The following is a 25,241-nucleotide window of genomic DNA, read 5'->3' as shown; positions in this document are numbered from 1 at the left end:
AGAAAGAAATTAAGAGACAGAGAGAGAGGGGGGGGGGTCGAGGCGGGGGAGACAAAGGGAGAGAGAGGGGGTTGGTGTCGAGGTATGAGGTATAAAGCCATTCAAGGGCGGATCGGAGAGTATAATGCCATTCTTTTTTTTCGGGGTTTTGATCATGATTATCAACATTCAAATTGTGACTAATAATGGCGATCAGGCAGCTGTCTAAGTCCAATCTAAAAAAAAAAAAAAATCTGGAAAAATATGCTGAAAAATAAATGCAGAAAATAAAAGCCACTGAGATCGCCTTCCCCGACCGGCCGCTGTTCTGCCGGCCTGAGGCCGAGTGCGCGTGCACGTCGTCACGCATGCAATTCCGGCCGACGCGGATTCATCGACTAGCAATTACCGGAGTCACAATTTTACGAGTGAAAAATGGCAAAAAGGGGACATAAACGCTCTAGTTCAGAAGTTAGTGATCATTTCCGTCTCATCAATGAGCAAGAAGTGGAGGACATCACACTTGCATTCTTCTATAAACCACACACTCTTACTCTTCTTTCTGTGGCTGTGATCGGGACGTTTTACTTTGCATTTGCTGGGTAGGTGTGTCGCTGCACTGCTGTATGCAACCAGCTGCTTGTCGGGCGCTGGTACGGTTCGGTATGGGTCAGTAACGCGGGCCGGAGCAGAGCCCAGGGCAGGGGCCGATTGCACGAAAGGGTCTTTCCAAGGACCATCTTTCGTGTCGCCCATCTTTTATGATGCGCTGTATGCGGGATTTTTCTGAAATGTATGATAAACAAATGAAATTTGTTAGCTAGCATTTTAAATTTAATCGATTTGTATACAATTTCCTGATAATAATATTATCACATCATTTTATAAACAAAGATTTTGTTTAGTTTACTTTAACAGATGAATAAAATATGTTTGCAGGTAATTTATTTAAAATGTGTTTCACATGGCGCATCATAATAAATGGGCGACACAAAAGACGGTCCTTGCAATCGGCCCCTGGACTCGTCCGTGTAATAATTAGGCAGAGGGTACTCTCCAAAATGGGGTAGAATGGGGTCACAATAGCCAATAGGCAATAGCACTCCAAATAAAAGGGGAAAAAATAAATTATGCACTTAGATTAAGTTAACTTAGATCTACCTTGATTATATGGATGAAGGTCCATCGAGACACAGAATCTAGATCTAGACCAAAAGCTTTGGTCTCTGTTATGTTGGTTGTTCTGCTGAACTCCGTTGGCTCCACTCACCAAATACAGAGACCGAAGTTGTATGTAGCTCGATCTGTACAGGGACGCAATGGCCATAATTAAGCTCGGATAAAACAGGGAAGTGAAGTTGCGGGACAGCCGAAGTAAGTCACTGTTTTTTCTCCTTTTAAGTTGATTTTTCCCCGTTTTGGTGCATTTCAGGCCAAAACGGAATGTTGATCTTTATTTTGGTACAGTTCTTTTTATATAGACTGAAAATAAAGACTGCTTTTTGACGGGGGAAAAAGGGAGAAATGATAAATTAAAGATAAATTTGTATCAAATACAATCAGCTTACCACCTTTCTGAAAAATATGCTGGAAAATAGCAAATTTTGATGACAAACAGATCGGAGCGTTGTGGCCCAGTGGATTAGTCTTCGGACTTTGAAACAGAGGGTTTTGGGGTTTGAATCCCAGCCATGGCATAATTTCCTTCAGCAAGAAATTTATCCACATTGTGCTGCACTGAACCCAGGTGAGGTGAATGGGTACCTGGCAAGATAATTTCCTTGAATACATGAGCGCTGAAAGGCAGCTCGAGCTAAGGCCGGGTAATAGTAATTATAACAACGCGCCTTGGAATAGAATATTTTTAGATAGATGGAGCTATATAAATGGCTATTATTATTATTATCGGGATCAGCCAGGTTCTCAGCTACAGCTGAGCGAACGGACGTGCCAGCCAATCCGCTGGCGCGTTCGTACGTTCAGCTGTACTGTAGCTGCGCTGACGGTGATTGAGAGATCAATGAAGAACCTGGCTGATCCTGATCTGTTTGTCATCAAAATTCGCTATTTTTTGGAATGGTTGTAATTATAAGCTGTATGTATTTAATATAAATTTATCTTCCCATTTACCCAGTCAAAAAGCAAAATTTAGGAGTAATGGAGGAGGGTTCAAAAGCGCAGTAGTTAGGTGGCAGTTGTTTGCTCCACCATTACGAGCCCAACGTCCGTCATTTTATTGACGGAGGAGGGGATGCCGCGGAGCCAGACGAAGTCTCAGCGGAGCATATCCCTGACAGAAATAGACCTATTTATCAGTCTACATATTCATGGCTACCGATTTTCGGAATATCGTGTTCGGGAACGACTGTATTTCGGCTCCGATCACCATGTCACATGTCATTGTTCGCATTGTCAGTCAGACATTGCTTCGCTTGGCATCGCGCTTTGCCATCATTTGGATATGGACTGCAGTTTGTGACCAAAATCATGCAAACATACATGTACGGCGAACAAATGGGTAAGCTGCAGCTGCTGCAGGCAGATCTTTTGGTCGCTAACTTCAGTCCATATCAAAACTGCGGCAAAGCCAAGCATGTCAAGTTAAGCAGTGTCGGAATGAGAAACTTGACAATAACAATTGATTATCATAATAAATGATGACAGCATGTTCTATAGGAATCAAACCCAGTTTTACTGTATTTAAAGGGGAAGTTCACCCTGACAAAAAGTTTATTATCAAAATATCAGTAAAAATAATGAAAAATATTACTGAAGCTTTGAGAAAAATCCATCAAAGTTATCATTTTAATTATGTGATTTTTGATGCCACCGTGTAGCATTCCTACATTTCAAATGGTAAAATAAATCATATGTCATTTTCTCAGAAAATCTAAAATGATTTTTACTGTACTTTTTTTTTATCAATAGACAAAATAATTTCACACCCGATCATGAAGACAATAAAAATAAGTCATCAGGAACCATTCAAAAATGAAATTCATGCATTTTATATTACATAACATATGGGGCAGCTGCTCGTTTATGACATCACAAATCCAAATCTCAAAGTTCTAATAACTTTCTTAATCTTTAATGGATTTTCCTCCAATTCTTACAACAAACTTTTCTGCAGGGTGAACTTCCCCTTTATGGGGGGGGGGGGGGGAGGATTGATTCATTTCATTAATGTAATAGAGTACTATAGAAAAAAGGTGACCATTTTGACATACCGGTATTCAGCTCTGTATTTGCATTCCACACATGATAAAATATCACTGTTTTTATCCCCACAAAATGAATGAAAATCAATATTTTGTCCTCATTTCAAATTTGATTAGTTATGGGTATCCTGTTTCATTTTCCTTATTCTTTGAAGCTTGTAATGATATCTTGTTGAGTATTCTTACTATGAATATTAGATCAAATTGTCTGCCTTCGATTTCAGTATTTTTAAGGGCAAGGCCACTATTCTATAGAGCATATTTCTTTAATATTACATCACAAATGGGAAAGATTTTAAAGGGTAACAAAATTGTTTAAGGCCAATAATGGCCTCCATAGCCTTGGCAGTGAATGGCCTTGTATTAATGAGTCACATGTATGAATGTAAGAGAAAATGTTTGATATACATGTACTAGTATATCAATTCTTCAAAGTCAACATTGCTGCTTTATTTAATTGTGTTATGCAGATGGGACTGTCGGAGGCATTCTATAGTACTTTTTTAAGGGTGACGATATTTATTTACCTTATTGCTTTTTCTCTGATAACAGTACCTCTGATGGATTTGAGCAGAATATATGGAGAGGACTGTGTCATGCCGCCTTTTACTTCCTCATTATCAGTGTTCTAGCTTTTCCTAATGGTAAGTGTTTGCACGTTGAGTGTCATAGCTAATTTCAGAATAAATGTTAACAACACAAGGTTTTCCTTACCCTGCCTGGACAGCATTCGCCTTAGCCCATTTTCTGCTGCTTTGGAAAACAATATGCTTGTTTTTCAACAATCCCTTGAATAAGTAGAAATAAAGCATGTTTTCACACATCTTTTTCTTGACCATACATAATTCATATTTTACACAGAAGTTCTCATGTGAAAGAAGAAAAGATGGATATTTAAATCATACACTTGCGGAAAATTTGTTAACACCTCTTTTCATTGTTCTAACTCCGTCATGCGTGCATTATGAACATTGAGATGGGCTTCAAATGAAAGAAGAGAAGCATATTTTTCTATTCATTTTACAGCTCATGAAGCAAATTTATGATCATGGTAACAAAAAATTACACTGAATTAAATTTCTTTTTTTTTGTGGGACTCACTGGCCCGTATTCTGAAGTTGGATTTAATTTAAACTCAGGTTTATAGTTTTGGTTTAAGTGTGGATAGCCAATTGTTACCTAATCACTAAAAGTAGAGATATCATACCTCAGCTCAATTGGCTCTCAAATCATTCATAATTGTGTAGGAAGTATATTAAGATGAATGTCTTCACCATCAATGAATCTGGAAAGAGCACAGTAAACATAAGAAACATACAACTTAATAAAAACTTTGACACTTTTGGCTTCCCATATTTTTAGCACAGTTAGACCATAGTTTAAGTTAAACCTGACTTCAGAATACGGGCCATTGTATATGAATGTACTTCATTTTTGCGGGTGAAATCTGCAGTGCGAGGAAATCAATCATAGATATGTACTTGTGTGCCTGACAGTTATTTTTGGTTTGTTCATGCAGGTCCTTTTACCAGACCACATCCTGCGATATGGAGAGTGTTTTTCGGTATGTGTTCGCTGTATTTGAATTCTATATTTAGTTAATTGAAAACTACTTCATCATTACGTTAAAATATTGCATTACATTTCTCAACGCATTGTTATACATTGTTGCAATGTATGCTTTAGAGTTGAATATGGTGTAGTATAGGTAAGAGAGATGCGGTCTAGTGACAGATGTATTCCATTTTTAGAATTTTTTCTTTACACACTTAGTGAAATATTTGAAAACAAATATATATACTTTGTGATATTGGTTGCTGGGAGCTCAAAAAATAAGTATTCTTATAAGAGCATCTACCATAATCATGAAGCACAATTGATATTACATCACAAAGGCCATCCAAAATTATGCGCATTGATCATCCAAAGTTATTGCAATGAAAGTAGTGCAGGGAAAACATTTTTCCAGGGGGCTCGGGGTGATTTTTTCCAAAAATGCTCAAAAGAGCAGTGGAAAATTCAGAAAGTGACCCCCAAATTTCCCTTTTCACTGCAGTGTTAAGGCTTATCCAATATTGCAGATTTAACAGTTAAGAAATTGGTTGTGAAAATTAGCCCAGGAAAAAAATTCTTTACCTGTACAGGGCCTGACCTTTACTTTTTTATTAGGGAGCCAGCCGGGCTCCTCAAGCACTTTTTTAGGGAGCCCGCAAGGGTTTTAAGGAGCCCAAGTTTATCACTATTTTTGCATTTTTTAATACTGGTCATTACCTATTAAAATATTAAAGCACACCATCACGATACAGTTTTCTTTAATAATCATCAGCACCAGGTGTATTTATTCAGGGTAAATCAGATTTTGACACCACAACACACTTAGACACCGGTATACAACATCACAAACACAAAAGTCAATGACTTTTTTTTCATTTATAATGCCCCCCCCCCTCAAAAAAAATAAAATAAAAAAGGAAATAAATACATAAACAAAATGAATAAATACATATAAAAATATAGGGAGAGAGTCTGATCTACTACTAATAAATTATTATAGATCTAGAACTCTAACTTTGAAAATAATTTTTTTTTCATGCTTAGAATCATGGATGTGGGTTGGTGTGTGTTTGTGTGGGTGTGACTGTGCGGTGGACTTGGATATACATGTATATGTTAAAGAAATAAATTCATCATCTAATTTCTACAGTGTAGTAGTGATTTGTATATTTAAATTGCATAATTTCTAAACAAGTAATTGTTAAAAATACTCTGTGATTTGACACTCTTATGTTAATTCTCAAATAGTGGTTTTATTTAGTCTGTAATGCTGTAATTTTCTTTTTCTCATTTTATTTACAGGAATCACTGTCATGTATCTCCTAGTACTCATCTTTTTCCTGTTCCAAAGTTATCAGGACGTGATGAAAATCCTTCAATGGATATTTCCTGATCTCCAAGAATATAACACACCAGAAAAGGTAGGTTTGCATATTAAATTTTTTTTAATGGAAAATGTCAAATTCGATACATGGATGTGATTTTAGAGTCTGATTTGTGCATTCTCTATTACTTGTTGCATGAAAAGATAAGTAAATTCTTGCTCACGAGCACAAGTAGAGTCATTTCACATGTTTTTCACAGATCTCACTACAATAGGCTGGCGATTGTTATGTTGAGACAAATTTTTTGAAAATACTCTTTTTGTCAAAAAAGACTCTCTTTTCCTTCTAAGAATACTATTTTTGGTTGTAGAAGGTTGGCAGGTCTGTTGATATTGTGATTCATGAAATGAATTGTGGCTAAATAAAACATTTATACCTGGGGACCATTTCATGAAAGGTGTCTGCACTGACAAGTCTTCTTTCCCTGACAGTTATCATAGTAACAGTTAGAGGCCAGGGGCCCATCTAACAAAGAGTTACGATTGATCCAATCAATCGCAACTATGGAAAGCCAGCAAAGTCAACATATAATGCATGTTTGCTCAAAAAATTTCTAGATATGATGTATATTTTTTAATTCTTCAATATCCTGACTATTTGGTGTGTTCTCCTTTGTTTACAAAGGACATTTTGCAAATTTCCTGTAGGAAAAGTTATGACATTGATGGATTTCCATAGAGTTACGATTGATTGGATCAATGGTAATTTTTGTAAGACGGGGCCCAGATCTTCTGAGCCAATCGAAACCAAGGATTTCACTGAAACTGGCAGTGCTGACCATTGCTGACAACTTTCATTAAATGCCCCATAGGGTAGTAGATTTGTCACAGCAATAATTTTTCCACAGTTGAGATACACATGTATAGTATTCTCCCATTCCCCTCCCCCTCTTGGCTATGCCTTTGTTGTATGGGTAAGAGTGTGTAATTTAAACTTGTGACCTGTGTGCTATCAAATTCTTTTCAATCCCCTGTATAAAACTAATGTCAGAAGGTCAATGGGATACTGGGTCATGTATATTTTCGCTACCGGTATGGGATACGTAACACTTATTGATATTACATACAGTTGCATACTGTGTGAACTATATATCAATCAAATGTATTCAGGTCTGTAGTCGTTTTTGAAAGTTAATTCAATAATAATTTTGCGCCGATGGAATGGTCACAGAAAATGTTGGGGGGGGGGGAGTTGATTAAACCCCCTCCCTGAACTTTTTAGGGTAAAGACAATCTTTCCAATATTTACTCTCACAAATCAACTTTAACTTAATATCTAATCTCTTCATGAGAACGCTGTGAACTGTTGCGATGTCACCTCAGACCCTATTGTGGGGTCATTTTTACTGGTATTCTCTACTGAAGTCAAATTTTAGTTTAGGTGATCAAGGCCCTTCTGGCAAGAAGCCAAATGCATGTATGTTTTTAACCATATATCTTTAATCTATATTCAGGAGTATTGAGAATTGAGAATTGAGAATTGAGAATTGAGAATTGATTTTATTCTGTCCATTTAGGAAAATATTCTTGTTGGCATTTACATATACACAGAAATATACAAAAACAAAGCGTAAAGATAAATTCTACAGAATATATATACAATCACACATATTTGAAGAAAAATACATAATACAGAATAATTTCAATCAAATCGGTAACATTTTACTCTTAATCGTCGTTATTATTAATATAATTATCATTATTATTATTATCAATCTTATTATTATCATTATGATTATTATTAATTGTATTATTATTATTATTATTATTGTTATTGTCATTGTTATTATCATTATTATTATTATTATTATTATTATTATTATTATTATTACTATTATTATTATTATTAATATTGTTTCTATTATTACAATTATCAATAATCAATCATTACTATTATCATTATCATTATTACAGGATATACAGAAAAAAAACATACAAAGAAATACAACAAACTACATACAGTCATACAAATAAGGGGAAAATACATAATATAAAATAATTTCACTCAAAATCGGTACAACTTTGCTCTTAATTATTGTTATTGTTATTTATTTTCAATATCATTATTATCATTGTCATTATCATTATTATTAATATTATTATTACTATTATCATTAATGTAATTTTCCTATCATTATTAATTATTATTATTATTATTATTATTATTATTATTATTAATTATCATTATCATCATTATCATTCATCATTATTATCATAATCATCATTATAAATAGACAATTGCTCATTCAATGCTTTCATTTCAGTCGATAGTATCAGGGTAATATTAGTAAATTGTATACATGTGTGAGAATATAGTAGGTGACTGACGAAGTGGCAAGATTACAGGCTTGATTGAAGTTGTTCGTTGTATTTTCGAATGGAGAGCGGCACAAAAGAATGAAGGAAACGCGATGTTCGAGCCCTCATTGATCTATACCGCCTTCCAGATCGCATTTGAATATAACATGAGTGGAGGGGGTGGTCCTTATTTTGTATGATCTGTGAGGCCTGTTTCAAGATTGCTTGAACGCATTCATTGGTCACATTTGCCACTTCTCCAGTAATCTTCCCAGCACAATTGGCTATTTTCTGCAATTTCTTCATGTCTTCTTGTCTGCACCCTCCGAACCAGACAACACAACTGAAAAGCATAACACTTTCTATCACTGATTTGTAGAAAAGCTTTAACAAAATTCTATCAACATTGAAAGAATTCATTTTCCGAAGAAAGTATAATGCTGTGAATTGTTCTGACGTCACTTCAGAGCGATTGTGGGGTCATTTTGACTGGTATTCTCTTAGTCATTTTGGAGGTTGGATGATCAAGGCCTTTCTCATGAGAAACAATGTCTTTAACTCTGTATCTTTAATCCATACAGGAGTATGCTGTGAATTGTTCTGACGTCACTTCAGAGCGATTGTGGGGTCATTTTGACTGGTATTCTCTTAGTCATTTTGGAGGTTGGGTGATCAAGGCCTTTCTCATGAGAAACAATGTCTTTAACTCTGTATCTTTGAGAAACAATGTCTTTAACTCTGTATCTTTAATCCATACAGGAGTATGCTGTGAATTGTTCTGACGTCACTTCAGAGCGATTGTGGGGTCATTTTGACTGGTATTCTCTTAGTCATTTTGGAGGTTGGATGATCAAGGCCTTTCTCATGAGAAACAATGTCTTTAACTCTGTATCTTTAATCCATTCAGGAGTATGCTGTGAATTGTTCTGACGTCACTTCAGAGCGATTGTGGGGTCATTTTGACTGGTATTCTCTTAGTCATTTTGGAGGTTGGGTGATCAAGGCCTTTCTCATGAGAAACAATGTCTTTAACTCTGTATCTTTAATCCATACAGGAGTATGCTGTGAATTGTTCTGACGTCACTTCAGAGCGATTGTGGGGTCATTTTGACTGGTATTCTCTTAGTCATTTTGGAGGTTGGGTGATCAAGGCCTTTCTCATGAGAAACAATGTCTTTAACTCTGTATCTTTAATCCATACAGGAGTATGCTGTGAATTGTTCTGACGTCACTTCAGAGCGATTGTGGGGTCATTTTGACTGGTATTCTCTTAGTCATTATGGAGGTTGGGTGATCAAGGCCTTTCTCATGAGAAACAATGTCTTTAACTCTGTATCTTTAATCCATACAGGAGTATGCTGTGAATTGTTCTGACGTCACTTTAGAGCGATTGTGGGGTCATTTTGACTGGTATTCTCTTAGTCATTTTGGAGGTTGGGTAATCAAGGCCCTTCTCATGAGAAGCTATGTCCTGTGCTGGATCATCAGTGTCACTTGGGAGATCACAGAGGTGAGAAATATATCTCTTAATCATCAGTCAAAGACAAGGGTTGAATTTTCGCAAATGTAGATAAAGCCTTCAGATTTCATTGTTAACTGTGATATACATGTAGGCCCATATGTCAAAAATATTTACAGCATATTTTAGTTGAACTTCGTAAAACATAAACACACTCTTGCTTAATTGATCCTTATAAATGATCAGATACATTGGCTCAATCTAGAGGCCGAACCGCATCCCCCCCAAAAAAGGATCACCATGGTTAGCAAAAATTTGAATTAGTTAAAAGAATCGATCTCTGTCAACTGCTGACCTAGTTCTTGAATCGCAAAACCTTCAGATTAAAAACCATCCCCGGTTTATCAGCCATGATAAATTTTTTTTTTTTAAATCCTTGTACAGGCCTAATTAAATTGATAAATAGGAGAATGTGATCAATAAAAGAAATATTCTGTACCACCACAGTTAAATAGATGAGTCTTTTTGCATCAACAAACTAAAATGCTGAATTAATTATGATTATATAATGTCGAGATCTGTAGATCTGTTATAATAATAAAGGCCCCTGTACCGTAGAAGCCCTAAAATTAAATAGATAATTTTCTCAAAGCCAAAGGTTTTAAAAAGTAAAATGAGCCCAGTTAGGCCAGCATTTACCAAATTATGCTAGTTAAATAGACATTTACTTGTTTATATTTGTACAAGAAAGGATGATTAAAACAAAAAAATTTGAATTGACACCCTCCTCGAAACAGAATACCCCCAATGCAATGTCCCCATTAAAAAAAAAATTGATCTGGCTATTTAATGGACTTCAACAATTCCAGTCATATGAAAATCACTCAGTATAAATATTACCTAACGTTTATAATAGCCAAGCAACATTGCAATCACATTGAAGTAAAAGCAGCGAAAACCTTTCCCCGTCCTTCGATGCGGGACTGGGTTTGCATTGTCGACGAACCTAAAAGTGCATTAGATGGCATACCGCTGGAATTTGAATTTAACTGCTCAGAATACTGGATTCATGCATTAACCCCAAGAAACATTTTGAAATAAAAAAAATATTGATTAATGTGAACTTATGATTACCGTTGATTAGCATACATGTGTGATTTGAATTTCAAATTTTCACTCTGTCGTTGTTGTTTTTTGTCTCACCTGCATAGCAGAGTGAGACTATAGGCGCCGCTTTTCCCGACGGCGGCGGCGGTGGCGACGGCGTCAACACCAAATCTTAACCGAAGGTTAAGTTTTTTAAATGACAGCGTAACTTAGAAAGTATATGGACCTAGTTCATGAAACTTGGCCATAAGGTTAATCAAGTATTACTGAACATCCTGCCTGAGTTTTAAGTCACACGACCAAGGTCAAAGGTCATTTAGGGTCAATGAACTTTGGCCAAATTGGGGGTATCTGTTGAATTACCATCATAACTTTAAAAGTTTATGGATCTGATTCATGAAACTTGGACATAAGAGTAATCAAGTATCACTGAAGATCCTGTGCGAATTTCAGGTCACATGACCAAGGTCAAAGGTTAATGAACTTTGGCCATGTGGGGGGGGGGGTATCTGTTGAATTACCATCATAACTGAAAGTTTATTGATCTGATTCATGAAACTTGGACATAAGAGTAATCAAGTATCTTTGAGCATCCTGTCCGAGTTTCAGGTCACATGATCAAGGTCAAATGTCAATGAACGTAGTATTGGAGCATTATATGAATGTATATTTGTGTATTTTGTGAATAATTATTTTATAGTACTTTTCAAAGTCAGCACTGCTGCTATATTGAATCGCGTGATACAGGTAAGACTGCCAGAGGCGTTCCACTTGTTTTTTTTAGATTGTTCTTTGGGCCTGATATTGCCATCATAAAATGATGAAAAGTGGCCCGTGACTGGGAGGATGGAATGAGTATTTCGCTCTGAATTCCTCCATATCTGAGGATCACTGGATATCAGAGAAAAAAGGGGTAGAGACGTTTTTGTGTTATGATATGGTAATAGTGATCCTCGTTCGTATATTATAAAAAAAACATTTCAACCAAAATTTATGGTTAGAAAGTTGTGATATTTTTCCCAAAACCCTGTATTTTTTCCTCAAAATACACTATTTTATTCCAAAACAATGCCTCAAATTCGCCTTATAATTTGAGACTTATTCTTCCTAAAAAGTCGGCCTAAATAAGTGTATCGGCAAATACATGAATATTCATAAAGGTTTGCTTTAGGTATTTCTTCAGGATTGTTTTCCTTTGATGTGATTGGTTGAAAGAAAAGAAGAGGTGAATGTTATCTGTTTTGAGAACAGAGAGTTAGCTCCATTTTCGATGACGTCACCATTGGAAATGGACGCACACATTAAAATGAGCACACATATGAACATACATGCCCATGGTCAATTGGGCAAAAAGAATTTTCGGAGTATTTCTTTTTCAGACTTATATTTCAAACAATGAAATATGGATTTTCATTTTTTTATTGTAACCCATCTAATACAGTAACTTTAAAAGAGATTCAACCCACTTTAAATTCATTCTACTTCTGTTGTCTTCCCCAACACACACAGTTCTTCTTCATCCACCTGCTACCCAACTTTGCAGAGTGTTGGTGGGATGCCATCATCCTGGACATCCTGGTGTGCAACGGCCTCGGTATCTGGGTCGGGATGAAACTCTGCAGGAGACTGGAGATGACCGAATTCAGATGGGAGAGCATCAAGTGAGATGATCACACCTGGAGCCTGTGATGCAAACCTTAGCCATGATCGTAGAACACTTTTCTGCGATGGATTGCTTGACTATAATGTACAATCAATCGTAAAAATCAAGCTTACGATCAATCGCTGACCTTTGTTTTACGGGACCCGGATGGTGTTCTTTATAGCCATGGTTTAGTTAAAGGTCAAGTCCACCCCAGGAAAATGCTGACTTGAATAAATAGAGAAAAATCAAACTAGCATAACGTTGAAAATTTCATCAAAATCGGATGTAAAATAAGAAAGTTATGACATTTTAAATTTTCGCTTTATTTTTCACAAAACAGTGATATGCACAACATGGTGACTCAGTCGATGATGTCCATCACTCACTATTTCTTTTGTTTTTTATTGTTTGAATTATACAATATTTCCTTTTTTTATAGATTTGACAGTAAGGACCAACTTGACTGAACCATATAGTATTAAACAATGCTAGTTCCACATGTTCAGGGAGGAATTAATCGTTGTATCACTTGACAATGAGGAGAAAATTAGAATATTTCATATTTCATATAATAAAATACAAAAGAAATAGTGAGTGGATGACGTCATCAGTCTTCTCATTTGCATACCGACCAGGATGTGCATATAACTGTTTTATGAAATTAAGCGAAACTTTAAAATGTCATAACTTTCTTATTTTACATCCGATTTTGATGAAATTTTCAGTGATATTCTTGTTGGATTTTTCTCTTTTTATTCAAATCAACTTTTTGTTGGGGTGGACTTGTCCTTTAAACATGGGTTAACTTAGACCACACATTAATGAAGTGCCAGTTGATACCTCATTCACCTATTAAAAACTATTGTTATCCTGCTGCAAAAAAAAAACAAAAAAACAAAAAAACAAACTTGTAAATAGGGATGAATAGGACAATACAAAGATATTATGAATTTTAATTGAATAGTTGATACATTATAATTGCAGTAAATATGGAAGTACATGAAACAGTATAAACAAATTAAAAAATGGTAATTGGAGCTACACCTGTAACACAATAGCAAAATGCTAATCGGGGTTAGCCCAAATAATGTCATTCATAATTGTAACAATTATTTGAACTAAATCATAATATTTGTACCTCAAATTTAGTAATGTTTATACATATTTAGGGTTTACTATCTTTCTAGAACCACTGTATATGTTTGGTATTTTATTGATAAGTTGAAAAGAAACTCAATGAAATTAATGAAGAAATGTACTATGATTACAAATCATTTTGTGTTCTTATCTTTTACATGTACCTCCTAGAAACATTCCTTCTACCTCTGGGAAGATCAAGAGGGCTGTTCTCCAATTTACACCAGCGAGGTGAGTGAGCTGGTAAAGGTCCTGTCACAACGTTCCATGCAAGGCTTGTGGGTGAGTTGCGGGCAATCACCCGCAGCTCTCGCAACAAAACTTTGAGCATGTTCAAAACCTTTCTGCGTGCACACCATACTTGCTTGCGCTCCTGTGGGCTACTACGTGTGAGATAGGTATGAGATACTGTCAATGCGGGCGACCTGCGGCAACCTGCAGGTATCACAGTCACCTGCAAGTCGCATGCAAGGCTTGCATGGAGCTATGTGACGGACTTAAGATGTTGATGTATTGGTAGAGTACTGAAAAGGACAGTTGAGATATAAGGAAACGGTGAATAATTTCATTTATTTCATGCCGTTAATGTAGAGTTTGATTGTTTAAAAGGTCAAACGCAAAAGATATGGTCATCCAAAAGAAAAGATATTTAAAAAGATTTGATGTTTAGTGTAATAGTGTTGTGGCTCAGTGGATAAGTCTCCAGACTTTGATCCACAAGGTCTAGGGTTCAAATACCACTGCAGTACGCATGTCCTTTTGCAATGCAGTTATCTACATTTGCCACTATCTACTCAGGTGTAGTAAATGGATTGTAGTAAGAAATTCTGTAAATTCTTGAGCACCTGATCGTGAGAGCCATACTGAAGTAGTAGTACATGTATAACGTACTCAAAAACATTTTATTACCCACCATATAAATGTTGCATATATCATTTTCATAACTTGTATTTTGTCAAGTAAAACCTTCTTTCTTTGTGCAGTGCAGGTATCCTATTGGGAAAAGTAATCCCTGTTTGCACACTATACATTTGTGTTAATATGCAAATAATGTCACCTACCCAATGACAAACAACTGCTTTTATTAAAAAATCACAAGATCATGATCAGGTTATTACGTACATGTAACTTACGTTTGACACAGTATCACTTTGTGCTTTGTGGGGGAGGGTAGAGAGCTCTCCCACCTTTGATCATATTGCAAATTTGACTAGATATCTCATCTCATGTGAGAGGTTTATAGTTCGCCATGTGGTTAGTCCAGGCTCTCGTAACACAAAAGTTAGCAATTGTACGCTTTATTTTCATGATTGATTGTACATTGTAGTCGGTGTAATCAATCATTTGATAATGTGCTACGATCATTGCGAAGCTTTGTGTTATGGGCCCCTGATAAGATAATTCTATTCTTCAGAATAATTTAACCCCATCAAATTGCATTTTCTTATCATGGCAGTTGGACACCCATTCGTTGGTTGGAACCTCATACTTCTCTCAAGCGGGTATTGGCTGTCTTTATCATTGAATGCGTTGCGCAGGTGAGTGTCTGCTGAATGTGTTGATCATTTTTTTTAATCATAGCTGCCGAATAGTACTGATTTTCAGTAATTTGTACTGAATAATGAGAAGATTACTGATGGTTTCATGCAAAATAGAGATTTCTTAAGTTTCAGTTTAATGTGTTCTGTGGTATTTCTGTGAAAAAACTGATTTCTTCACCATTGTACTGATATTCAGCTTTTAAAATACTGAAATGTTCTTTAGGTTGGCAGCTCTGAAAAGAGTGCAATGGTCATAATGTCATTTGTTCTCGATAAAGAATTGAATTTTTGATATCAAGAAATTAGGTTAAAGGGGAATTTAGCCCTGACAAAAAGTCTATCTTAAAAATAACAGTAAAAATTATAAGAAAAAATTGGTGGAGGTTTGATTGAAATTCCATCAAAGATTTAAAAAGTTATAAGAATGTCAATTTTTGTATTTGTGATGTCATATGCCAGCAGCTTCCCCTGTATATTGAATTATAAAAAAATCAATAAAATGCCATTTTCTAAAAAAAAAAGAAAATGGTTTTACTATATCTTTGCTATATCAACAGACAAATTATCTCATACCTGCTCCTGAAGGAAGAATTATTTTTTTAAGCGCTTCTAGAATACACCTCGCTGCACTATTTAGCAGGATGATCATTTATATTCTTATTTCTGCAGCTGGTTAAACTAACTTTAATTTTCTTGAAGCGCTTCTAGGAAGTACCCGCTGCACTCTTTATCAGCATGCATATATCTAATGACGATTGTTTATATCCTTATTTCTGCAGCTGGTTAAACTAACTTTCATTTTCTTGAAGCGCTTCTAGGAATTACCCGCTGCACTCTTTATTAGCATGCATATATCTAATGACGATTGTTTATATCCTTCTTTCTGCAGCTGGTCGAGCTGAACACATTTTTCTTGAAGCACATTTACAAATTTCCTGCTGACCATTGGCTCGGCATCATCAGGATATTCATTGTTGTTACATCCACGGCTCCAACGATAAGGTAAATAATAATAATAATAATATTCCGCATTTATATAGCGCTTTATACATCGGAACGGCGTCTCTAAGCGCTTTACAGACATATTATTACCCCGGTCATCGGATCCTTGCATGCCCGCATACAATGTATGCACCTTCTCCACTCCCTGGGGAGCATTCCAACAAGAGTTCCAAGACTCCATTGCTAGGCATAATACATATAGGCTTTCACATCCTACCGGGTACCCATTTAACACCTGGGTGGAGAGTGGCAAAGTGTGGATTAACGCCTTGCCAAAGGACGCTAGGCCATGGTGGGATTCGAACACATGACCCTCTGATTACAAGGCGAGAGTCAGAACTGCTACACCACGACGCTTCCAAGGTAAGGGGTCAAGTTATGGTCATTGGGACACACCTTCACCTGAACCTGTGGTCAGTTAAGAGGTCAAGGGTCACGTGATGTTTGATTTCCATTGTGAAAATGTCAGTAGGACACACCCACGTACACAGCAGAGACGATCCGTCGAGAAATCAATAGTTTTATACCATGTCGGACATTTACTGTTGCATTTGTCGCTTGGGGAAAAAAAACGGAGGAAAAGTCAAGGTGAGGTCAATTGGCTATGTATGTACATCCTGTCCTGGGGAGCATTTTATCAACATTTTTGTCCAACAAGTTGTCAGAACTGACATCTTTCATAGAATTTGGTTGGCTGAGAGGCACTGTTTTATTATGGTAACTTTTGGATAAAACAGGATTTTTCGGACAAAATGTCCGACAAGTCCTTTCCATAAACGCTCCCCAGTTCGAAATCAGGCAAGAGTTCAAAGGTCATATACATTTGATATTCATTTATGCAATATTTTCTCCAACATTAAAGAAAGAGGTCAAAGTTAATTTTCTATTATTTTTCTATATACCGGCGACCGTTGTGTTGGCTCAGTTGGTAGAGCGTCCGTCTCACAAGTGGGAGGTCGGGGGTTCAAACCCCGGCCGCGTCAGACCAAAAGACGTTAAAAGATGGAAGTTGGTGCTACCCTGTTTGGCGTTCAACAATTAAAAGGAATAGAGCCTCGTCGATCTGGCACTGCACAGCGGCTGCCGGGCCCATGATCAATTGGGCAAAACAAATTTCAGAGTATTTCATTTCTGGTGTCTACTTCGAACAATAAAAAATATGGATATATTATACATGACATGGTTCTGATACTTGCTCTGCTGATACCATGGCTATTATGCTGTGTTATTGTAGGGTGCTTACATAGTTCTACAAAAGTGAACTTTTTTTTAACGTAAAATAAGAAGTATGAAGTGTATTTAAGGATTTATCATACTTTAATGGTAGAAAATGCAGATTTTATTGAGATTTTGTTTTTCATTCTGGAGTATTTATCTCTTATGATTTCCTCTGCAGGCAATATTATACCTATGTCACTGATCCATACTGCAAACGGGCGGGAACACACCTATGGGTTTTCCTGTAAGTATAAAGACTGTTCTATATTTAATGTAATGTTTCTGACATTACTTAAGATTGTCTTGAAACTAAGCTTATTTTTGTCTTAGCCTTGATGCCACATAGAATCATAAACGAATTTGAGTTTGAATTTGGAGTTAAAAAATGCAGACCTACAAAGAATAAATTTGACCCGTAATTGACACTTTGTACAATCACCCTGTGTTGATTGTATTTTTTTTTTTAGCTATTCCAACATGGTGTCAGCCAATTCTGTCTCGTATCATGTCATTATGTAATCGTTCAGGTTACTTTCACTTAGTCTTATCCAAAATCTGGGTTCGGTCCCCAGCCACGGACTGATGCTGGTGAGCAAGGCATGCAATCAAGAGGGCTCTGTTATCCTACATTAAAATGAATGGAAATGCTGTATGAATTCTTGTTAGCTGTTTGTGTATTTTGAAAAAAGAAATAAATTATCCAAAATCTTTTAATCAGTTTTATGCCAATTATCACATAGCTACCATTCCTCATAACCTAGAAGACAGATGGAATTAGTGTATACTTATCAACTGTTTAAACTTCTGTGTATTTGTGTTTTTTATGAACCTGTTCCAAACCTTAAGATCACTATATAATGTACCTGTTCTTAAGACAAAGGTTTTACGGTAATCGGGGGTTTGCACGTGCAGCGCTAGAACTCTGGAATAACACCCCTCATAATTTAAGGCATGTTGATACAATAGGGCAATTCAAATGTGCACTTAAAACATTTAACTGATAATAATATCATCATAGCACTACTAGCAGCTTTCACTCATTCTGTATTCTTCCTGATCTGCATTGAGACCTTTTTGAAAGGTATAACATGCTTTGTAACAACAGGTCTTGTATTGTTTTTAATGCAATTGAAATGCTGGATTAATAATAATGATAATAAAAATCTGCCTTTATAGAGTGCAATAACTATTTCTATATATTCTATTGCACTGCAAGAGCTTCCCACATGCTGTACATACTATTGGGATTGAAAGTTTTTAATTTTAATTTGAAATAATGTAAAGTTGTTGAATTCCTAATGCTGAGGGGAAGTTTGTTCCATAGTTGTATAGCTTATATTACTATTAGAAAGTATCTCCTAGTGTTTCATTAGTCTTGTGTGGGGGTACTGGCTGTGTGAGTGTATCTTGTGGGCCACGAAGGTAATGGTCATGAGATCGGGATTTCAATTTCAAGAGATCCGAGATATAACTTGGGGCCTGACCATTGAGATCTATTGTCTTGTGAAATGTTTTCTTCTTTATACAGTGCATACAGTTTGATAGAGCTGATGATATGCATCAAGCATGGGCAAGATGTGTTCTCGAAAACTCTCATTCTAAACATCCTAATGTGGTTAACAATACAGGTAATGAATATTCTGTTAAAGGTGAGAAGTTCACCCTGAAAAATAATTAATTGTAAAAATATCAGAAAAATATAGTAATGTATATTGGTGAAGGTTTGAGGAAAACCCATCAAAGATTTAAAAAGTTATTCATTTTTTTCCCTCTTATTTGTGGCATCACATGCAAGCAGCTTCATATGTGTCATGAATTGAATAAAATCAATGAAATGTAATGTTCTAAAAATATTGAAAAATGTGTTTTATTGTACCTCTGATATATCAACAGATAAAGTATTTCACACCTTAAAGGGATGGTCCGGGCTGAAAAGTAGAATTCACTGAGCAAAATGCCGAAAATTTCATCAAAATTGGATAACAAATAATAAAGTTATTGAAGTTTAAAGTTTAGCAATATTTTGTGAAAACAGTCATCATGAATATTCATTATATGGGCTGATGATGTCACATCCCCACATTCCGTTTTCTTATGTTTTTACATAAAATCATAATTTTTTCATTATTTCATACTCGTGTGAATGATATATCTCCCTTATTATGAAATAAGTTGCAGCAATGAATATCTAATGCACTAAATCAGTTGTCAATCAAATTTTTCTAGTTCTTGGAGGAAAAAATTTGAATAAACCTAATTTCATATAATAAAATACAAAAGAACAAGTGGGGATGTGACATCATCAGCCCACCTAATGAATATTCATTACAACTGTTTTCACAAAATATTGCTAAACTTTAAAATTCAATAACTTTGTTACTTTTTATCCGATTTTGATGAAATTTTGGCATTTTGCTCAGTGAATTCTACTCTATTTATTAAGCTATAAATACTTTCAGACCGGACCATCCCTTTAAAAGAAATTTTTTAGTCATCATGAACAATAAAAAAATTTAGTTTATGCATTTTATATTATATGACATATGGGGCAGCTGCATGTATCTGACATCACAAATCAAGAACCTCAATTCTAATAACTTTCTTAAACTTTATTGGATTTTCCTAAAACCTTCATCAATATTTCATTATTTTTGTGCTATTTTTAAAATAAACTTTTCGTTAGGGTGAACTTCCACTTTAAAATTAATATAGTGTGTTGTGCCTATCTATTGATAACTTTTGAATTATAGAATGTGCTGATTATTCCCTATATAAGGTGTTTTGATGATGGACAGAAAATGTGTATTTTGAAATATACAACGCACGCAATAAGCAATGCGATGCGCAATGATACTAAATGATGTCATATAGAGCTACATGTAAGATGCATTTGTAAGACCAAACAACTGATCTATGGTTTTTTGAAGTGGTGCCCAATAAACTAAGTGTGACAATTTACTCAATGAATTTTTAGGGGGAAAGATGATAAGGATCATTATATTAGATGGCTTTATTTCATGGAATACAAGAAGAAATATTCCACTTATTAGGGCCGATATTGCACTCTTCTAGGATTTGTGCAGAATTGGCCATACCTCATTAACATGTAGCTGTCAGTGATGGCATCATCACACCAAGTCCTAAATATAGGGGTCAGACATTTAGGTTTTAGATGGTAAATATTAATTTAATTTCAATTCTTTCATATAAATATGTGTCCATGTGTTTACCCTTAAACAATAAATTAATAAAAGGGAGTTATAAGAACCAAAAATACAAATTTGTCGAGTTATCTTCCCCATAAAATATTTTTAAAATACGATATACATAGTAAAGAAATAAGTATTCAGTTTGAAAACAATTAACCAAAACAAGGGGAATGAAAAAACGAACCCATACGAACCCTGCACATAAAAATGGATATAAGAAATCGCTATTAACATCATGAATGTAATAATAATCTGTTTTTCTCTCATCTTTTATTTTCCATTCTACTATTTATCCATCAGCTTTCGATTGTCTTCTTTTGCTTAATGGCCTTCTGGTGGTACTATCAAGTCCATAAACCTGTGGTAAGTAGAATGAATATATACAGGAAACATTGCCCATGTCATATCTATTGGGACAATAAAAATTCTGTTAGTGATATAACGCATGATATACATGCTTTCAAATTTCCAGTTATGTACCGTATATGACGCATCACGGCATTGGTCAAATAATACTCGGAGGATGTGCGCTACATGTTAAATATTATATGCATGCCAGAATTAAAAAAGGGCTTTAAATCACACTTCTTTCTTTATGAAGCACCCCTTGGTCAACGAACCAATGGATCATTGACTTATTGGGAGTTTATTCGTAATCTGTGAATCTTGGTTATTCATTTTGCATGTTGATAAATTTGTGCTGCACAATTTTTTTAAGAAATTGATTTAACATACATGCACATTATTAAATTATAATCATCACCATCATCGTCATAATATTCATCGTCATCATCATCCTTAACATTATTATTCACTTTATACATTATTGGAAAATACTACAATAATGGACCCACAACATACAATATATGGCCACCAAAATATGTATTTTTATTTACAAAGATCTATTTCATTCATTTGATGTCAAATGTCTTAGATCTATGTTAAGCCAAATTAAACTGACCATTTTTGTGATGGAAACAATTCAAGATATTGATCGTTTTCTAAATATTTTTTTTTCAATATAGGAATCGGCAAAACCTCTAGCTCTCCGCCGTCTCAGCCAGCAGTCTGTATCGGCCCCGACCAGCCCTTCAAAAGTATCCAATGGTTACGAAGGTGACAGCCCCACCCATCAATACAATACAAGGAGGCGTGTCCAGAGCGCTGCAAAGCTGGTGTCGTGATTGGTATATTCTAGGGCTGGTGGGAATGCCCCCATTCCATCAAGATGTTACATGTACATATATGCAATACTAAGGCTCAAGATAAATGTCAGCTCTTGGAGGTTTTTCATCAATGTGTTTCATCCGGCGAGTGGTCAGGTCTTACAGCTTTATTAGGTTTTGATTTTGCTGAGAAGTGCAGTGTGACTGTTACTATGGTAACTGTTGTATAAAACGGGATAAAACATCCCAACGAGTCCTTTCATGAAGCGCCCCCAGATCCGACAACTTTATTTGGATTTGACTTGCTGAGAAGCAAAGTTTGACTGTTACTACGGTATCTGTTTGAGAATGACCACCTGTCAGTGCTGAGAGTTTTCATGAACTAGTCTCCTGGGTCCCATTCCATGAAGACTTGTTTAAGAGTGAGTTTACTCTCAGCCAATCAATTGGACTGATTTGAGTAGCTTTAAACTGTTATTGCAAATTTGTTATTATCACAAGTTTTATGAAACAGACTCCTGGGCCCCGTTGTACAAAGAGTTACGATTGATCCGATCAATCGTAACTATGGCAAGCCAGCAAAGTCAACATATGAAATGCATGTTTGTTCAAAAAAAAATTCTAGATATGAATGCATATCCTTAAATTCATTGATTTCTTGACAATTTGGGGTGTTCTCCTTTGATTACAAAGGACATTTTGCAAATTTCCTGTAGAAAAAATTATGACACTGATGGATTTCCATAGAGTTACGATTGATCGGATCAATCGTAACTCTTTGTACAACGGGGCCCAGGTAACAAGATTGAATCATGGATGATACTGCCTCATAGTGATGGTGAAATTATGACTACAGTGTCCCCAGGAATTAGTGTATGATGTTAGAATTAAGAATGATCAAAATCATGAAATTGACTCGAGTCTGCTGAATGTCACGTGCTGCACACACGTAAATGCATGAGTTGGACTACACACGTAAACGTTCAGCCCAAACATTTCATTGGATGCTGTGAGGGTGTATGTCTGAGAAGCAATCCATTGCATTGGATCGTTTTACTTGCATATTCTTCCCAGAGCTCCTGTTCCACTATGTCGATTTGACAAACATTCAGATCCGGCAGGATCGAGGAAAAATGAACGATTTTACCGGGAGTCAGCGAAAAATATCATGCAGTGATAAAAATTATCCAAGGAACAGGGGATTTATCATGTCAGCGTGCCGCTGTTAGTACGCCAGGAAAGACCTGATTATGCTCAACCCACGACTTTGCAACATGTTGCTTACGCTTTTCCCGCACAAAATTGTGAACATGTTCAAAATTTTTAGCCGATCACGCCGATCTTAATAAAATGCCCGCTGTTACTTCTCTTCACAATGTCATTACTCTGCTTCCGATTTCAACCGATTCCTATCCTAGAGTTTCAGATCGAGCTTGTGGATTGTCCCCTTAAACAACATGGGAAGAACTTGAAAGCTGAAAATAAGTGTTCTCCTCGTTCTCACAACAGAAATTTCCCCTTTGATATGACATGTTTTATATGAGCCCCATCTGTTTGTATGGGCAAAAGATTTTGTTAAGCAATGGCAGTGGTGTGCTAAATACAGAAAAACCTGTCTACTTGCAAAACCAATGACGTATCAACATTCGACCAATCTGGACAAGGAGCCATTCTTGATAGGTTCCTCATGGTGCATTCAGGAAGCATAGTGGTGTGGTGCTGACACTCTTGTAATCAGAGGGTTGTTTGTTTGAACCTCACCGTGGCCGAACGTTCTTTGACGAGGCATCAATCTACAAATTGCCACTCCCTACCCAGTTGTTAAAGGGATGGTCTGGGCTGAAAATATTTATATCTTAATAGAGTAAAATTCACAGAGCACAAAGCTGAAAATTCCACCAAAATTTGAGAACAAATAACTTTTCTTTTTCTTATGTTATGTTTCTTATGTTATTACTTGAAATCATAATTTCATTTTTCCATACATGTGTAAATGATGGGTCTCAATTATGATGAAATAAGTTGTGGCAATAAATAACTAATGCACTTAAGTTGTCAATCAAATTGTTTTAGTTCTTGGTAGAAATTTTTTGAATAAACCTTATTTCATATGATAAAAAACAAAAGAATAAGTGGGGATATGACATCATCAGCCCATTTAATAAATATTCATGACGATGTGCATATGACTGTTTTCACAAAGTATTGATAAACTTTAAAATTCAATAACTTTGTTATTTGTTATCTGATTTTGATGAATTTGTCAGCATTTTGCTCTGTGAATTTAACTCTATTTATTTAGATATAGATATTTTCAGCCTGGACCATCCCTTTAAATGGGTACCCAGTGGGAATTACTTTCCACTCGCTAACTAAAATAATATTGAGGGATGGTGACATTGTTTGTGTGTAATAGGTTCATTACACTAAAGTACCAGTCAAGAATGTGATTGTAGCCAGCAGGTCAAAGGTCGAATGATGCAGCTCCTTATACATGTATAAATGCCTGATCTCTTTGTACACCAAAGAAGTAGGATATGCTTACTGATCACATAGTGGGCCGACCTTGTCTAGTAGAAATGATGGTATACTAATAGAAACTAAGATTGCACAACACTTTTGTTTATTAGTGATGTTGGCATGGAGATTGCCAATTCCGTATGATACACTTTAAAATGTTATAATCCACTCAAATGCTGTTTTTTTTTTTTTTTTTTTTTTGGGGGGGGGTTAATTCATTGGCCCGTATTCTGAAGTCGGGTTTAACTTAAACTCAGGTTTAAAGTTGTGGTTTAAGTATGGCGAGCCAAAAGTATCAAATTTTTTATTAAGTTGTATGTTTCTTATGTTTACTGTGCTCTTTCCTGATTCATCGATGGTGAAGACAATCATCTATTTATACTTCCTACACAATTATGAATGATTTGAGAGCCGAATGAGCTGAAGTTTGATATCTCTACTGTTTGTAATTATGTAACAATTGGCTGTCCATACTTAAACCACAACTTTAAACCCGACTTCAGAATATGGGCCATTGAGTAGAATTATAGTTTTGATTCATTTTATAGCACATATGCACTTTAGAATGATCCAGTAGTTCCTGATGAAGAATGAATGTGTTTAGTAAAATGTGCTAGCTTTGCACGGTGGTTGCTGTCTTGGTTTTGACCAATGGGCTAATGTAGATTTTGTAAGAAGAATTTGCCTTAACCTGCATTAGTCCATTTGTTAAGCACACTTTATCCAACACACACACATTGTACCAGGAATCAGGGATCATGCCCAGTGCTTATGCAAAATATAGCATACCTATGCCACAAA

The 25,241-nt window shown here is 35.7% G+C and overlaps 1 protein-coding gene across 1 annotated transcript; it reads left to right on the top strand.

The window, feature by feature from the left end:
- Positions 1-352: 352 nt before the first annotated feature.
- On the top strand, positions 353-24,035 carry LOC129263180 (phosphatidylserine synthase 1-like). Its single transcript, XM_054901101.2, has 13 exons — positions 353-581; positions 3,753-3,844; positions 4,720-4,764; positions 6,057-6,175; positions 9,788-9,946; positions 12,512-12,663; positions 13,956-14,015; positions 15,241-15,322; positions 16,215-16,327; positions 17,724-17,789; positions 19,074-19,173; positions 21,055-21,117; positions 21,780-24,035. The coding sequence occupies exons 1-13, from the start codon at positions 415-417 to the stop codon at positions 21,936-21,938; spliced, it is 1,377 nt and encodes a 458-aa protein (XP_054757076.2). The 5' UTR covers positions 353-414; the 3' UTR covers positions 21,939-24,035.
- The last annotated feature ends 1,206 nt before the right edge of the window (positions 24,036-25,241 follow it).

The sequence above is a fragment of the Lytechinus pictus genome, chromosome 1 (genome assembly GCF_037042905.1).
Source record: "Lytechinus pictus isolate F3 Inbred chromosome 1, Lp3.0, whole genome shotgun sequence".
Lineage (NCBI taxonomy): Eukaryota > Metazoa > Echinodermata > Echinoidea > Temnopleuroida > Toxopneustidae > Lytechinus > Lytechinus pictus.
This window is presented reverse-complemented; position numbering and strand designations above follow the sequence as displayed.